General features: G+C 36.9%; 1 protein-coding gene across 1 annotated transcript in view; it reads left to right on the forward strand.

Moving 5' to 3' along the window:
- PREP (prolyl endopeptidase) overlaps nt 1–19250 on the forward strand; it is an 89677-nt gene that overhangs the window by 63837 nt on the left and 6590 nt on the right. The window contains exons 11-13 of the mRNA XM_064649865.1: nt 9030–9166; nt 14392–14486; nt 17538–17669. Coding sequence (XP_064505935.1) covers nt 9030–9166; nt 14392–14486; nt 17538–17669 — 364 coding nt within the window. The remainder of the gene's footprint in view (nt 1–9029; nt 9167–14391; nt 14487–17537; nt 17670–19250) is intronic.

Raw genomic sequence — 19250 nt, forward strand, 5'->3', positions numbered from 1 at the left:
CAGTGTGAACATGATTACCGTAGAAAAGGATACATATTAATCAAGATGAACATATAATAGTTATGAGCAGTTCAGTTTGTACTGAGAAAATAATTTTAATAAAAAGTAATGAGGAGGTTTTGGAGAACCTCTCCTACCAGTTTTCTATGGCACAATCACACCTCTTAATAATACATTGGTGTTGCTGGCCACTTTCAAGGACTTTCACTGTTTGCACCAAACAAAAAAATTGCACTAATAGCAGGTAAGGAAGAGCTAAAAAATCTTCTTAGTTAATAGTTGTGTCAACAGATTTTGTGGGTTGTTCTTCTTAATTGGCATTCACTGCTGAAGAGAGAGGACTAGTTAAATGCAAAGTGCTTTGATAAGTATCCAGAGATGCAGTTGTAGACTTGTATAAATGGAACATATGTGAGTGGGATTGTTCAGGAGACCTCTCTGTTCATCCTCAGTATAAGAACTGAAGTAGTAAAAACTTAGAAATCACAAAATCTTGGAGCATTCTGAAAGAACATTTTTTCAAAGGAAAAGAAAGGAAGATAGCACTTCACTTTCTACTCAGAAACAGTTCAATCACTAATTATGTGAGCTTTTTTCTCTTGGCTTTTTTCTGCTTATGATGCAGCAGAAATTCATCAGTGTGCAGTTTTATTGAGGGTAATCTAGTTTGCATCTTCATTTAGCTGTTGATTTGATTTTATCAACACTGCTCAGAAGTACTGATAGAATATTATCTTTCCTTAGATTAATAATTTCTGCTCTGTCCTTGAGACATCTCCCAGGAGATTTATGGGACAAGGGAAGCCTCTAAGAACTATCATTGTTATTCACAATAATTAGTTTTTCAACTGTGTAGATGACTGATATAAAGAAATAGATGATTTCCTTAATTCTGGCTTCCATTCTCACAGACAGGGAAAAATTGATACATAAATTCTCCTTGACAACTCCCTGAACTGCTTGCTTTTCAGCCAATTTGTCAATTATTTTTTAAAGTAATAGTGCACAGTTATCCCTGCTAACAGCTAAAAATAGACAAGATGCAGAAAAGCTTCAAAGCATAATTGTAGAATGCCTGAAATCAGGAAATCTTTTATTAACAATAACATCCATGACATTTTCTTTCTGCTTACTGGTGGTTTTTGAACTGTTAGCACTCACTCGAGTTGATTTGACATCATTAGATACTTGATCTTATTAGTAGTTGATTATTAGTCGTGGATTTCCTTATGTATGAAACAAGTTTGTTGAATTTTGCTGTCTTGTTCACATTTTGCCCAAGAAAGGATTGCTGCAAACTGTCCTTAGCTTAAAAAAAAACCAAAAAGCATTCCTTTTTTGTTACTTGTTTATCTCTGCCCTGTTCTTACAGTATTACAAGGGTGCATCAGCACATTCCTTGGTGTTTCTGTTATGAATTATCTTCAAAGTTTTTGTTTTGGCATCTATCTGAAAATTACACCAGAAATTGAACTTTTTGCTGGCTTGCTTTATACTGGATTTGGTTTAATTTTTTTCCTGAAGTATTGTTACAACAGTGAATGAAAACACATCCGCATAATTCTCTTCTGCTTCTTGCTACTCACTGAGTGATTTTTCCTTCATTGTACAAATGAGTACTGCAAATCTGGAAACAATAATACTGTCTCCAAGGCAAGGAAGTGGTCACCAAGACAGAACTGTTGAAATCAATAGCATCTGATCCTTAGAATTATTTTTTCGAAGATAGCACCACAGATATTTTCTAGGGCTTTAGTTTTACCTTGACCATTCTCAAGGACTTTTTTCCCTTTGCTACCATTTTGGTGTTTTTTTAATCATGTAGGGGCACAAATGGGTAACTTTAAATTCAGGCTTAAGCTTTAGAAAGTAAATTTATGTAGCTATAAATTGAGCGAGAAAACACACATGGAAGTGCTTCACAATACTTGTATTGACCTGTTTATGTCAGTAAGTACTTCAGAAAAAATATGCACAGGATAAGTGATTTGGAACTGATTTTGAAACATGCACTGCCCAGTGCAGATGATCTCTGTTTCCTCTCAAACCAAAAAGCAGGAACGAAGAGTGTCAACTATTTTTTCTATTTTTGTACTAGCCACATGCAGAATTTTTGTAGGTGTTTAGTGATTTATAGCACCTCTGATTTTGGGTAACCAACTTGACATCTATAAACATGATTCTCTAAGGAAGAGAGAGTAGAGCCCTCTGAAATTGCCTGGCTGTTGAAAGTCACAAACAAAACTTCTTGGCAATGTAAGGGGAACACATTGGTCTTCTTGGGGCTTTTCACAGAAGCTGGGTACTTGACATCACCAGTGTCAAAATTGAGTTTTTTCTGTGCAGGAATTTTTGAATACAGGTTTACACCTGATATTTGAGCACCCTGAACTCTGTAGATGCCTCTGTGTTAGGGAGAAAATCCAACAGTGGTTGTGTCATCTTTTCGAAGCTTGTAAACACTCAGAAGTGGGGCCGTGTGGAGATAACCAAGCAAGTTTTGAGCAAGATGGGGTCAGAAACAGAAAAGCTGAATTAGCTAATTACTGTTTGAGTGAATGTGTCTCTTTCTCAGCACATTGGATTACATATGTGCCCCTACCACAGCGTAATAAATAAGAGTAGTTATTGTGCAGTAGTTTGGAGAAGGTAAGTTCTCTTCCTTGCTCTACCTCATGTAAGTTGCCTCTACATTTTTATTCTTACAGTGTTTCTCGTTACAACTTGAACTGATTTCCAGCATGGTAAAAATAAGTAGTGTTTACTTTCTAATGCCTACATACTGTTACAGTGAGTTGTCTGTCTCCTGTCAGGGCAGTTTACTCAATGAAGTAAAGCTTGATTTAATGACAGAAATTGGACAAGCCGGCAGCTGTTATTTATGTTTTTATTCAAAAAGGTGTGCTACTTTCATCAAGACATCCCTTTGTTTATCTCATGCTATACTACTTCATAGTACTGGATTTCCTGAATACATAAGCAGAGAGGTAATTCAGAAAATAGACTGTAACTTACAAAGGCTCCTGGGATGTTTTTCTGTTCAACATGACTACAACGTACATTTTAATGAAAAGGTAAATATTATCTATCTGGTATCTGCCTGCATCTACACTGTACACCAAGTCATCTTCAAGGCAAATTGATGAAAGACAAGGAATAACTGTGTGGCAGATGCTAATTATTCTACTTCAGGAAGCTTGGAGATCCCACTGAAAGGATAAACATTTAGAAAAGAGGCAAGAAGTCTTTCAAGTGAATGTGGGGGGGTCTCATTGGATCCCATTTACCACTAAGGCTTTATGTGAAGGGGAATGTTGCCTTTTAACTAATCTAGAAAAGTGGGGTTTAAAAGAAGTATCTGCCATGCCAATCTTACAGGATTTCTGATTTTTCACTTGTATTTTTCTCATCTTCCCCTACATCCTCCCCCCATCCTGTTAGATACCTCCCTGCAATCAATTGCATCTCAGCAGCTGAACTTATTACCAAGGCATTTCTTCTAACTGTCTCCTCGCACTTTTCCTCTGTCAGCATGAGTCTGCTTTTTGTGCTAGTGGGTAGGTGGTGAAACAATTTCTTCTAAAAGGTTCCTTGATTATTTTCATAGTGCCTTTGCAAACATCTGCAGGGGGTGTTCTTCTTTCTGAGTTTTACCTGCATGAATTTTTACTGTGCTGAGTTACGTTGGCCCATGTCCAGCTCTGTGTTAAGCAAGCTTTGCAACCCACACAGAATTGCTTTGAAGCTAATTTAATAGGCTTTAAGACTGATGAGAATTCCCCTCTGAAGAAGGGAAGCCACAGATCCTGTGGATTTGCTCTGTAGTGGTAATAGTTCTCTATTATTTCTCCAGACTTCTGATTCTTGCTGTATATAGGAATACAAAAACCAAAGTGTGATGAGAAGTCTTCATCTCTCACTTAATGAAGGAAATGCTTTGTGTGAAACTGGATGCTTGAAATGCAGTTCCAAGGAGTAAAAACTGAAGTAGGCATTCCCTATAGTAGGCTGCTCAGCACAGCCGTGCCTGTGGCTGCTGAGACTGAACAGGGTGTTTTGCTTCCCCAGCACTGTCTCTGACCTTGTGGTGGCCACGGCAGTGTGGGGGCAACCACACTTATCTAGAAGCAGGAAACAATTGCTACATCTCACCAAGACTGCTAAATCCTGTGTTTGTTTCACATGAAAAAAAGTTCTCTCAGGAAAAGTATATAGGGAACTTTGGAACAAAACTAATTTTAAAGGCATTGTTGTGGCATTATTAAACCTAAATTATCGAAGAAGCGTTTTTAATAAGGAGTATTCAGGCTTGGTTTATATGCCTTTTTAGTTGCTCTTTGTATAATTCTTTGGGATTTTACACAATGAATGTCAATCTAATGAAAAGTGTAACTCTTACCTGATTTTGATCAAGCACACAAAGACATGGAAAGAATTGCTATTTCTGATATGTAATATCTAATCTTGAAAGAGGGTTTGGGAGAGACATTATTAGAATCACTACTGGCTTTCTAAGAATAATTAGCCAACTGTGGCTTAGGGGATGTTTTCGAGTCCCAGAAATCAAAATTTCTTTTCATGTGTAAATTTCATGTTTTATCTGCAGGAAATAATCCTTTCTGAAAAGCCAAACTAACACTTTTTAACTGGATTTTAATTCTCTGCCATTAATGAGCAAGTCAGAAAAATGATAAAATGTTTCTAAACATTCAGATATTATTCACAGTTTAAAAATATATGCATTAGACCCATATGGATAATATTATCTTGAATTTGTGTTTTACAGCAGTATTTCAAAACCTGTGTTGAATCTCACCTTAAAAGGTTAATTTTAAATGTGTGCAATTTTGGAGTTGGTTTTTGCATAGAAGGATTTTAGGTTTTGTAAAAGCAAGATGATTTCACGTGTACATTCAGTTTTCTTCACCAAACAACTATAATTACATTCTTTAATCTGGCCATTATATAAACAGAGAAAATATTTCTGAAAGCGAGAAAAAGTGAAGCTAAATACTCACAAGTGGCTGAGTTTTTTAAAAATGGAAGTTTCTATTCAATGTCAGTAGTCTTCGGTATTTTTAATTATGTGACACAATATGAGTATTCAGGCAGATTAGGTTTATTTATCTGTTGTGATGATTGCATCATTTCATTTAATATTCATAGATACTGGTTTCATATTTACTCACAAAAGAAATGCATAATGGATGATTGCCAAAATTATTTTTAGTTCTGTGTTTAAGTATAAATGTCTGTATTATCTCTATAGACAAATGAAAAAAAAACTTTGTCTTCAACCTCTTACTTCGAAATTCTCTTAGCTTTTTTAAAATACTTAGTTTTGCCTCCTTGTGACCTAAGATGGAGAGGATGCTTCTTGTCACTGCAGAGGCAGAGGTGGATAAACATAGTCTTTCTGAATTTAGGTCTCTGTCTACAATGCCAGCTGATTGTTCCTATCTTCCTTAAGTAAAGATTCACCTAACATAAATACTGCACATTTAAGACAAATAATAAAGAGGATGAAGACCTTTCCAGGAATGAATGTATAGAACCTTTTAATCCTGTTTAACTCCTAAGTAAATTTACAAGCCCAATACACAGCCATTAACTGTATTTACCTGTAAAATTTACTCTGTAAACTGTCTTAGAGGTAAACTTCCATTGACTTTTTTAGTCCATGAAAATGGAATGTAAATTGCTTTCAAATGTTAAGTTTAAAAAACAAAATAACACACCACTCTATAAATATATATCTATGCATGAAGGAAGAATGACTGAGATTTGTTTTTGTGTAGCTTATATACCTTAATCTTCATGTAGTTTGTAGTAATGACTAACTGTGCAAACAGTGTTGCTTTCTGCCTGAGTCACAATAAGTACACTAGAGGCTGTAAATTTATGCCTCAGGTTCCAGCATCTTAATCGAAAGTGATTCTTTCTGGCACTGAGGCCCCTCTGGCATGTGACAGATAGGGACTTCAGTGTGAGACAAAGTGAGCTACAACTATTTCGGGGCTGTTGTACTGCTCCAGCTCCTAGAATAGCACCAAGGGTTGAATGCAGCAGGAGTGCCCTGTCAACCACACAGCATTGCTGGTGCATTCCTAAAGGCTGAAGATGCTTATTTTTGGCATCTCCCCCCTTGAATGGTGAGTTCCAGCATTCATAATAATGTTTCTGAAGTGTTTTTCTCCGTCCTTTTCCCTCCAAAATCACTTTGCTAACTTGTCCTCTTATATATGCTGACTATAGTGACATGAGTCCTTATTTGAAAATATATGAGCAAGAAGTAATGTAATGTGACTGGCACAAGTGGATCACTCCTATCTGTGATAAAACAGAAAACAGGAGTACCCTTTCATGAGCATTTACCACTGTAAAAGCTGAGGGCTTCTAAAATTAGGCTGAAACACCATCTTGGGAAATTCTTCTTTTTAGGGCTTGCCCTTTGTGGTTTACCTTAATCTTTGAGATAGAAGCACATCCATTTATCAGTTATGTGAATAAACCATTGGACTTGCTTCAAAAATAACACCTAATTTAGAGATGAGATTGAATCAGTTGCTGAAAATAGTCTATTTGGAGAAGCTTAAATACCTTCACGTATCTTAGTGTCTCACTGAATTGATTTCCATCCCACTTCCGTGTGTTCATCTTGGTGGGAGAGGTAATCATTATTTTAGCAAAGATAGGAGTGAAAACTCTTAAATTGCAAATGTCATCTTGACATACATCTTTTATTTTTTTTCGAGTTTTCATTTAATGCTATGTTATTTTATCTAAACTGATGACAATAAAATCCCTACTGAAGTCAGTTTTTAGAGAGCTATTTAAAAAAAAAGGGGCCCTTTTTCAGAAAGAAGAAGTAAAATTAGTGGCATCCTTTAATCATCAGGAAAGGACTGGCCAATGGCAGTAAGTTTCCGGAAATGTAGGAAGGCCAGGTGCTCACTTCATGTGAGTTGCCAGCAACAGCTGGAGTTGATGGATGGCATTTTAGGGAAGAGTCTCTGGAACTCCTCATTACCAGCCTCAGTGGTTCTCCTATTTGTCGTTTACTTTTTTTGTTTATAGTGTTCAACTAATTACTTAAAGTGAAAATTCTTTGTATTCTACTGTTCTGCAAGCACTTCGTCAGCAAAGATACAGTTATGGCAGTAGTTGGAAACAGTGATTTAATCTGTGTAAAAATGCCCTTAGGCTTTCGTTTTGATTTTTTTTTTCCCATCTCCTGGATACTGAAATACTGAATTTTTATCTGTAATATGTCTACAAGTTTTAGTGAAGCCTTCAGAGGTAGATGTGGTTTTGTTTGAAATTTCTCGCATTTCATTAGCAATGATTAAAATTAAATGTGATTATTTTGTTTTCAACGTGCCGTGTGGATTTACATGTTTCACATTACAGGCAATGCTCAGAATAAATGTGTTGTGCAGGTTCATATTACTGTTGAGGTTCATGTGTTGTAAAAATAGATCCTGTTGATTGTGTGCTTTATAAAGCATGCTAGGACTATTTCCTTTAAAGGCACAGAAATTATAAACACACAACAAAATTATAAGAATGTGTCATTTTTCATTTACTACGTTTTTGTTCTAATTAGAGTTGAAGCTGCAACTAATGATGCTAAAACAAAGCAATGAAAACTAATCAACCAGAACTTTAGGACATGCAAACTCCATTCACACCCACATGTTTTGCTTGACTGGTAAAATATGACAGGCTGGATTCTAAATTAGAGTATGCAGGCAGATACATACATCAAAACAACGAGATGTGAGAACTGTGTTAAGCAACTACAATCTATGTTTGTGTACGTGGAGTTCAGCTTTTAACTTCACACAGTGCTGTGGCAGTAATAGAAAGACATCTGAAAGCACGTGCTATGTGGATACTTGGTGTTTTGGGAGCTAGTTTCCTGAAAGCCAGTGGGCAGTTCAGAAGTCTTGCTGGGTGGATTGGAGATTCTGCAACATTGGGGCTCCTGGTTCTAGTTGCCTGGTAGTGTCTGGAATGCACCAAGTGCTACGAAAGTTTCTGTCATATGGCTTATGTTACCACCGTGATGAGGTGAACTGGTCGTTCAGACAACCTTGAAAGACTGGGCAATGCTGAGTCCACTTTTGCTGGATACAGACTTGCTTTGGTGAATTCATGCTGCATGTGCAAGAGTTGAGTAGTCAGCTTTTTGCTGTTTTCACAAGGCTGAAAAAACAATGTCTTCAGCTATTCAAAGTTTTTTATCTTTGCACTTGAATTCAGTGTGTGAATTGACTCCACTGAGAAATGTTAATGCTAATATATTAATGCTAATGTATTAATAAGAAAACAAAAATACTCTGACTTTTTAATATCTGTGACCTTAAACTTGTGGTGAAATTTATGTTTTTACAAGCAAAGACTGCTGCATCAACTGATATGAAGGAATTTTCGGTGATTTCAGAAGCACAAGACCAGATCTTCAGAGAGTTTTACCTATTTATTTGTGCTAACAGCTCTCTCATGTCTGAAACAGTGCAATGCATGAGTTTCTTCTCTGTCTGCTGTTCTCTAGTGTCTGAAGTTTGAATTTTTAAAGAGGAGAAATTTTAGAAATTATAAATTTAGATTGGAAATCTGATTTTCGTTCTGTTTGTTCTCTGTGCCAGCTCAAGTCCTTGCTGCTTTCACTATGATGGACCATGCAGCCCTTGTGTTTTCACAATGCCAGTCTTCCCTTGCAGAGAATTATATTATTTTTGTAACATTTTCTTTAACCCTCTTGTATGTAGAATTAATGTATAAGGTACATAAACATGATACTGTCATACCCTTTGTACTGTCTCATTTTGATACATTTTCCAGAGCTGTTAAGCAACCAATTAGGTGATGGTCATTACTGAACCTGACCTGGGCCATTGGCACAGATTGCCTGGAAAGTTTCACCCCTAGGACACCTTAGAAGGGATCACCTCTGATTCTTGTCAACAGCAGTTGTGGAGAGTTACGACACTTAAGATCATTATGGATTTCTTTTCTCGTCTTAGGTTTTCTACCCTAGCAAAGATGGTACTAAGATCCCTATGTTTATTATTCACAAGAAAGGAATTAAATTAGATGGTTCTCATCCTGCCTTTTTGTATGGATATGGAGGCTTCAACATATCAATTACACCAAGCTACAGGTAAGTGGGGTATTTCGTGCCTTCTTCTGAAGTATCTGGTATTAACAGCTGTCACAGACTGAGAGCAGGGTGGATGATGGATCTGACAGGATGCATTTCAGGTCCTTGAGACGCAAGGTGAGGGCCATAAGGACTGCACATCAGTGCCCAGGCACCATTTGTCTGCTTTGTTAGTTCTGAATTCAAGGGTTTTGCCCAGGCTCACAAAAGAAATTTATGTCAGAGTAGAGAAGTGCTCTGCTCTTCTAAGGTTTACAACAGGCACCCTGCCCTTAGGATTATACCTCGGCTTCTTCCTGCTCTGTCACTGAGCTCAACAGAAAAGCATATGGACATATATTAAGCAAATATTTGAACCCTTTGCTGAACTAATGTCATTGGAAGTTTTATTTTTTCCAAGTTAATTACCTATGTCTACGTATTATAGAAGATCAAATGTTTGTCTAAATTAATGTAAATAATTAAAATTTCACAGCATTTTCATATAATACTTTAGAGGAGATTACATCAGAAGCGAAATCCTACTGTGTCCCAAAGGATTGGGAAAGACGAAAGATGATTCTGTCTTGAGAAGTAAATGATGTGATCTCTGCAAATGCAAAGCAACACATTGTAAATCGAAAATGCTGTGTGCAAAACAGGATTTGTAGCCCTCAAAAGCCATAAGCTTTATTGAATAGATGATCTTTTTAGAGAAAAGGCTTATTTCTTCAGCAAGGGAATTTGAATAGACTTGCCGAGAGGCAGCGATTTTCTGAATACCTAAGAAAGGCTCCTAGGTGAGGCAGAGGAAAACAGAAAGGGAAAGGATTGAATAGAGAGCAGTTTTTCAGATAGCAGAAGAGAGCTCACCAACAGAAAAATAATCTACTGTGAAACAATCCTATTAAGCTAAGGTACTACTAGTCTTGCTTTAGAAGCAGCACATTTCAAGAAATCCTTTGCAGTGCTCACTTTTCCAGGTCGCAGTGATTGTGTTTCTGAATAGCATTTACAGTTTCTCGTCCTTTCTATCAAATACTTTTTCAAACAATGGACCTCCCATCTTGTGTTCTATGATTATTTATAAGCTTTTTATCTGCCTTATAAAGCTACAATTTTAATTTCCTGTGGTTTTTGAGAGACACAATTATATAATCCAAATAGTTTTTAAATTCCTTTTTAGTTAGGTTCAACCACAGATTTATTACAGTTTACTGTAGATGCTGAAAACTGTGATAGAACTTACCAGGTTTTCTTTTTTAAAGAATGTAAAATAAATATCATGTATCTGTTGATTTAAGGTAAAATTTCACATTCTGCAGAGCTGACACGAGCGGGCTGTTAGCAAAAGGAGAAGGTATTTCACAGTGCCTACTTCCACTTCCCATCCATTGGCCCTGGTGCTTGCTGGAATCTTTGCTAAGCTGATTTATATTGCAAGAATGACATGAAACTATCCCAGCAAAATGGAGTGGGTGGTTTTCTGCCATTTTGGCAAGTTAAAAATTGATTCTCGTAGGAGTCCAGCAAACAGCAGCAAGAGGGTGCAGCTGACAGTCAGAAGAGATGAAGATGGGAGGTGTGAGCAGTGACCTATGTTTTCCTGAACCCTATGAAGCCTTTTTTATACAGTTCATAAAATAAGAATATGAATTTGTAACAATCCCTTAAAATTAAGTGCACAGAGAACTACCAGTGACCTCCAGTTCAAAACACATTATCCCACTGACAATATAAATAAAACATGATTGCCCATACCTCCCTCCTAATTCTGTCCCTGTATTATCAACATATCCTTTCTCAGCTTTCTCTTTCTAAAAGAAAAATAAGGATAGCAGAAGCCTTCAAATGCATCTTTATGGTTAATAACTTGAGAATTGAGTACTTGGCGAGGAACTATGTTCCAAAAGTAGGCAAGCAAGATCGGGGAAAGGTAATTCTAAGAGAGAATTTTTGCCAGGAAGGCAGAATATCCAGTTCACCCTTTACCTGGTAAAGTCCAGTAATGTTTTACTACGTCCTTGTTACTATATACTGCAATACTCCACAAGGACTTCCCCAATCCAAGTGCTGTTCCAAACACAGCCCAACACCATGATTTGATCTTTTTTTTTTTTTTTAGATGACCACAGGCAGGAGTGCTAGAAAGCAACCACAGGATGGTCGAGGCTGAGGCTTGCCACATCATTCACCTGATGCTGAGCTGAAACATAGCTATGGAAATGCAACCAAGTAGTAGCCAGATTACCTTTAAAACAAAACAAAACAAAAACAAAAAAAACCAAAACAAAACAAAATACTGGATAAATATTTCTGAGGTTTTTTTTTATTTAAGCTTAAGGCTCTTATAACTTTTCACAAAGTATTTAATTTTCTCCTTTCCAGTGGTTCAGTTCTGTCCTGTATTTCTTCCAGACAGTACAATGTTTTCTCATTGGTATTTCACTCCCATTAACATGAGCCAACTCTCTGACTTGGGGATCTTATTTCTGCTTAAATCAGAAACTAGTGTTCCTCTTTCTTTTTTCTCCAACACTAAAAATTAAAATAAATTTTTTTCACTGAAAGCAGTAGAAACAAACCAACAGGTTACAGGGTCCAGAAATAACTACAAGAACGATAGCCTGAAGTCATGAAGTCAGTTACAGTAGGGATTTATTTCTGAATGCAAGCATGCATCTTTCATATGCTTCTCTGGACTGGAGAGCTACATTTCAAGATGGTGTTTGCCAGAGCATTATCATTAATTATACAGCTGGCATAGCGAGTGCAAGTGAAGGCTGATGGAACCAATACCCAGAGAGCCGCTGGGAAAATGCCATCACAAACCTACCACTAATGCCTCAGATTTGGCTAATTACCCTATAGGAACCAACATGTTTCCCTTCACTGTTCCATATGTGCCTGTGTGGGTACAGGAGAAGCAATTTCTAATGCATCCTGGAATATAGCTGGTTGTGCAGCAGACTGTGAAATTGCATTTCACTGGCAGTTTGTACCCAGCCTTTAAAGCAAAGAGGTGGTGCAGGGAGAGACTGTAAGCCCAGAGAAAGGTCAAGCAACATAGCAGCCCTGGGTGTGGAGTGGAAGATTACTCTTTTCGGTTACTCTATTACTGCTCCCTTCTGCTCCACAAAAGCCAAGAAAGCAACGAAGTCCAGTGACTCAGGACTTCTTTCCCACCACCAGTGCACTAGCCTGCATTTCTCTGTCAGCTGTAATACTTGACAGCAGATTTTCTGCTCTCTCTACTGTCTCCTTCCTAACCCTTTTGCCCTTTCATTTACCCTGCTCCTAGGAGGGAAGGAAAAACAGGGATAATGAGCAAAAAGCTACAGAGACTGTTGGGAAGAGCAGGAAGCCAGACTTCCCTCTGCAGAATGAGACATTTCGTTGCCATCCAGGGTGACTGGGCAGTTTGCTGTGACTCAGACACCAGGTTGACTGGAAATCAAATCTGGAAGCAAGAATACACCTGGAAGGACATAGAAGGCAGTAGCAGGGCTGTGTGTGAAAGTTGAGTTTTGTGCTGGCTGATCACTTGGAATTTTCACTTTTTAAAAAAGTTAATAAATTCTGATTCTCTGCTTATAAAACCTGGTTCCTTGAACTTTAAAGTCCCTTTAGGAAAGCTTGTTTTAAGCTTGAGACACATTTGCCTCAAAGAATTGGTCAAGTAAGGGTCCTGACTCAACTTACTACTGACCATATGGGGGTGGGTATTAATTAATCACCACTGGCAGTGACATGACTAGTTGTTTATGTTGAGGCATCCGGGGTAATGTGTTCTGAGTAGTATTACTGAGAGTGAGCACACATAGACTAAACCTTGCTTATAATTTGGGCAGTATAATGGTTGTTACCAAACTCTGAACTTTATCCTGTTGAGGGTCTGTGCATCAGGAAAATTGTTTGCTTGTGGAAATGGGGAGTAGCTACCGATAACAAGAATACTTCATATCCTATGAGATCCTAAGTTACTTAGACCCCTCCAAAAATCATCATCATCAAAGTACTATCTCTGTTAGAGGAGTCCACAGGCAGGATAGGATACACTTTGGTTTTGCATTGCTCATGGGTACTTCACTTGTTAAATATGGTGATCCCTCAGTGGGCACAGTTTATTTCAGCAGATGGAAGAAGACGGACTCTGTTCCAGAATTTTTTATTTTTAAAATATTTTCAGGCAATAAATTTGGGTAGCAAGCTCTTGCCTTACCTGTAATACTTTCTTATACTTGCTGCCTTTAATTATTGAGAATCAAATAACTTTGGACCAAGAAGCCCAAAGTTTGAGACAGAGACAGAGAAAAAAAGTGCAGAATATTCTGAGAGGTTTCGTGACTCTAACATACCAAAAATTAAAAAGCCACAATCTAATGAGGAAACCTACTGTCAGGTTACTCCACATTAGCTGTGCAGCAACCTGTTGAAATTAGGCATCCTGGAGTTTGACAGAATAATTCCCTCTGATGTTTGCACAATTATAGAATATCAATCTTGCGTCTGATCAGCATGTCACAGCAATCTAAGGAAAATGCAATTCACAGTGACGGACTTAAGTATTGATTTTACAGAAGCAGAGATAATTCATGCATTCTGAGCAATCTGGTGGCCAGATAACCAGCCTAGGTAGAAAGTTTTTCCTTTGATGGATTATGAAAATACAGAAATCTCTTATCAGTTATCCTTCTGCTTTTCTTTTTTTTTTCCTTAACCCTTGGTATATACTTTTAAGAACATGTGCTACTACATAGGTAATTGCTTTGGGAGGTAGGAAGATTTTACTTGTTTTGATACTACGTCCACATGAGACACACTGTAGGACTACCATCTTTCAAGCCATTTCTGATAAGCAGTAGTAGGACTTAAAGGTAACAAGACCCAATCTTTTTTCTTATGGTTGAACAAAATTAATTTCTGCAAACAGTGGTTTCTTGCGTGAGTAAAGATTTCAACTAAATAAGAAATTTAAACCTACCAGAGGGGGGAAAAAAAAAGACTTGTTAAATTTTAATATTTTACCTATCTCCTTGGCATATGTGCAATTGGTCTTCTGCAGCTTCTGCTAAGTTAAGCTACTGCCTCTACAGATTACTCAGGTTTGCTATCAAGGGGGGACTTCATTCACAATTTCACAATTGATTTTGGGAGAGATCTTTCCCTCAAAGTATTTTTACAGAAGTGGTATGTGTATAAAAATTGGAAATTAAAAATAATCCTCTGTCGATTTGCTTTTTCAGTGTGTCCAGACTTATATTTGTGCGACACCTAGGAGGTGTTCTAGCAGTGGCAAACATTAGGGGAGGTGGTGAATATGGAGAGACCTGGCACAAAGGTAAGTCAGTCAAAGCAGGGAAACAAAACTGCAGGGTTAGCAATGAAAATTGCAACATTTTCTCTTCATTCCTTCTTTCATGTTCAGATCTCCTTTTTCATTTTACTTATTCTGTAGAAAAGTAATTTTTTTTCCTTACTTACATGTTAGATCTGTACATTGTCCAGCGTTAATCTGATAGTTTTCACAGATTCTTTTAATTTTTGCAACTTCTTAAAAATAGCTTTGCACAAAGACAATATTTTCCAAGAAAATATTTTTTTTTAAGCAAGATCAAGTTTCCCTAGACTTTCAGAAAATTTTCTGTATTGCAGAAGACCTGTCTGGATTTCAGAAACCTCTGTCACAATTTGCAAGTGCACATGGCCCTACAATTCTAAATCCCCAAGACAACAACACTGACTATTTAGACTCTCTTGGTATCATACCAAAAAAAAATCATTTGCAGAACCTTACAGAAGGTGTGAATGCTTGAGTTCAGAATGTAACTCTTCCAGACTTGTTTTTGCATAATTTATGAATAGACCTTTTTTTTTATATTTCATGAATGTGATAGGAAAAACTTCTTCACCAAAAGGGCTGTCAAGCACTGGAACTGGCTACCCAGGGAAGTGGTTGAGTCACCATCCCAGGAGACAGTTAAAAGACATGTAGGTGTGTCATTAGGGACATGGCAGTGCTGGGTTAACAGTTGAAGATCTTTTCCAATCTAAATGATTCTATGATTCTGTGAGTGAAGTTCATATGAAAACAGTCAGCTCTGGAAGTACAGTGACATGTGATCCCCTGCACGCTCATAGGGCATCCAACTTCAGGTTTTTTTAAGCTGACTTTTGTGCTACAGGGAAACCAAGTCACTCACTGCAAAGCTCTATAAATCTCCTTGCCCCTTTTCTTAATTTTTTTTCTTTATTTCTGTCCATGTTTTTCCCATCCACTCTTTGTCTTAGTCCTTTAATTGTCTTTGTCCACTTGCCTTATTGCTGACAATTGTCTGCATCCCTTCACCAGAGAAAAAAGCTTGGAAAAGTCCTACTTATTTCTGTAACATACCCATCATTATTTAATAGTGATGCTTTACTCATATCCAAGAATCTGGAAGATATGTTGCTGGAGATGTTGTCAGCAAGGCAAATGTACCAAAACAGTGGTGTTTATGATGTAGCAATTTGCCATGGCAGTAATCCATAATAACTTTTTATCAAACAAAATGGTATTTCCAGATCATTGCATCTTGATTTTACTGTTTCATCTGTGGTAACTATTTGTCTGGGTCATTTCCTCACAATTGAGTTAATTATGTAATAGCTTCATAAATAGAAGCTGTATGTGCTTGCAGATACAGGATATTATTGCTAAAGATGAAGTATCCTTCATTAATTTTAATTTGCTGATCGATTTGTAATAGATTTTAATAAAATTTATCTTAATATGATAATACTTCTTTGGTCCACCTATTTCCTGCTTGATTTTGACCCGAGTCTTTTATTGCAGTTGCAAATATGATATGTATCTCTTCTTTGTTACTTCCAGAACCAATTACGAAAGTCTATTTACTTAGGTTTAATTATATAGATAGGATTCTGACCTTAGACCAGCCCAGGATTTTGAGCAACGAGTAAGATTTATTTCTCCTTTATTGCCACATATTTGAAGACTTTTCTGTTGTCCCGGTATATCTCTCTACAATGATGTTGTTAATGTGATAATGATGTGTATTTGTTAAAAAAAAAAATACAAAAAATTAAAAGTGTAATGGTTCCAGTTCTATAAGATCTGTATGACTAAATGTCAGAGTTATCTTGCCAAACTTCTGCAACACAGAAATAAAGCAACCATTGTAACCTGGGTGTCCAGGATCACTGGATGGGCAGTGGAGTTAAAGAGACACCTCCAGTTAAAGAGATGTAGCTCATCTCACTTATTTTAGGGTAAAATTAATTGTCCTGGAGGTTCCTAGACCATAGTGGGAACCTTAGGCAATCCACTTAGAATAAACATCCACCCTTTAAACAAAGTAAAAGGAACTGGAGTTAGATTTCTGTATCCTTTGAGTCCCTTTTACCTGACTGGGCCACAGCCTTTGCTACACAAATACAAGGATTTTCTTCCTAGTTCCCATTTCTTACTAGCATTTATTTGCCTGAGATTACCATGGTCTTAAGGTAGGGTAACCTTTGAAGAAGAGCTAGTTTTAGTCTGTCACCAAACAAGTGGGAAGATTATGAGATTTGGGCAACTTTGAGTTCTAAAGGTTGATATTCTTCTACTAAAATGATTGAAAATTGTAGGCAAAACTATGCTTTTCTTTCCCTATCCCACCCTGCAAAATTTTTTGTTTTCCGAACTGGAAGTCTCATCAGTGATGTCATCTGGACCTATATTTTCAGTCATGATTTATTCCCTCATACGTCTGAGGACATGTGGAATTCTGTTCGACAGGATGGCGGTATCTTAAGCATTTCCGTATTGAAAATTAATTCATAAAATTTCAAACCAAGAATGCAACTCTGAAGTTCCTTTTTCACCATAGCTATATATCATCTGATTTGAAAAAAACTAATAGGAAAAAAAGTAGATTACCAGCCACATATTATATGTCCAGGAAATTAGAAGTGCTTATTTTATATAGCTTATTTTATAAGCTGAAGCTTTATTACCTTAAGAAACTGTAACTGAGTTTAATGATATCAAAGTCCCATTAGATCAGGCCTCAAGTGGATTGTATGTGGTCATTTTGTATATATTTTGCTATGCAAAGCTTTTAGCTTTCATTTTAGTGATTAGGAACATTACCTGGCTCTCACTCCTCAGTATAGGTATATATTATTCAGAATTTCTTAAAGCATCAGGGTTATTGACAGAACCATCTTATACCCTCTCAGTGCTGAAAGAATCTTTTATTTTTGCTGTCTTTCTGAGCTCCATCAATTATTAAAATGTTCATGAAACTGGAATTGTTCCCAGGTATTTTTGCACACATGTTTTTCTGAAGAGATGATATCAAATGGATTTTATGGCATCAGCTGATTTGTTTTGTTTCTGTGCTAGGTGGTATCTTGGCCAACAAACAAAATTGCTTTGATGACTTTCAGTGTGCTGCCAAATACCTCATCAAGGAAGGCTACACATCCCCAAAGAAATTGACTATTAACGGAGGCTCAAATGGGGGCCTCTTAGTTGGTAAGAACTGCACGTATATTTCCCGGGTTTGCTTCTGGGTTTTTTAAAGTAACCAGACAAAAATTTATGAAATCTGCTTGTCCAAAGTTGCCAGAATGTCAATGCATTAATATATACAGCTGTTAAATGTATACAATTATACTTAATTTGCTGTTTGCATGGAACATTGGGATTCTGCAGTCTCTAGCAAAGGATGAAAGCCATACTTAGAGTCTTGTGTGGTAAGAGCTAATCTTGTGGTAGAATCACACAGTAAGTAAAAATTGTTTAAGAAACATTTGCATTTTTTTATTTTTCTTTCTCAAGGCTAATCACTACAAAATAACTATTGAACCAGAATTCTATTATGTAGCATATTGGGGAAACTGTATGTGGTCTGTAATGTAAGCCAGGAGCCCATGTCCTGCAATCCTCCATCTTGAGTTTCTCATTCACTCCTTCTGTAGTCATGCATTCTTGTTCTTAGAGAACGAGTGAGAACATAGCAGTTCTGCAAATAAAGCCTTTGTACAGAAGAGTATTACAAGTTGACTCAGCTTTCATTGTGTAGTTAAAATATGACCACAAATGAAATCATGAATGTCTCTGATGAGAAATTGGGGTTTATCTGCCTTTTTTTTTTAAACAGCATGAAAGGCATGTGACAGTAGCTTGAGTTACTTATGTGAGAAGGGGAAAAAAGACACTTCAACTGCATAAACCATAGATATATAGAATGTATAGATATATAGAAAATGAGCAGATTTACTAGACCCACTCTTTACTTGCTCTTCTTTTTGTACTCCTTCCTGTTTATCTGCTTCTGAATACTGGCCCTATTGATTTTATTCTATTTTTCAGTGTATTAGCATCCAGCACAAGAAAACAGAATTTGACATCATATAGGTCTTTTGTCTAAGCCATCTTGGCTATTCCTGCATTATTATTATTTTTAAAAAGCAGTTGTTTTAAAGATAAAGTAACAAGTACATCCAAAGTTGTATTTTTGCTTTCTGCTTATGTTCTTCTCGATAACAGGTGGCAGGAGGTATTTGTGCATTGAAAATAGAAATGGATGAATATGATAAAGGATTAAAGGGTTTACACTCCATTTGAGAGTGCATGCATTGCACAAGTCAGTTTTATGTGAGCGTAGATATATATTTGGAAATGCAGTTAAACTTTCAACATATTACATACCTTCCGAAAATACTGTTATATATATATGTGGTTATATGGACTTCAGTTTCAGTTAGGATGAGATTCATCCTACCTAGCTTTAGTAATAAAATACCCTGTTTTTCTGGCTGAACGAGTCAGCTGGGCTCCTTGTTTTGATAAGGGGAAGCAAGTCACATCTGCAGGGCGTACATCATTCTGGTAGGAGACAGGAATTAGGAATCTAGACCTCCCTACCCTGAAAAATCTTGTTAGAAACCTTCCTTTGCACTTACAATCCAGCTGGATTTCCATGCTGTTGATGAGCCAGATAGGGATTTTTTTTGACTGGGTGCAATTAGGTCAATTTAGAAAATTCTTGTAAGTGCTTTTTCATCAAAGCAAGAATAAATTTTGCAATAGTTGTTCATGCAACACTAGAGA

This window comes from Pseudopipra pipra, chromosome 3, assembly GCF_036250125.1.
Source record: "Pseudopipra pipra isolate bDixPip1 chromosome 3, bDixPip1.hap1, whole genome shotgun sequence".
In the NCBI taxonomy this organism is placed as follows: domain Eukaryota; kingdom Metazoa; phylum Chordata; class Aves; order Passeriformes; family Pipridae; genus Pseudopipra; species Pseudopipra pipra.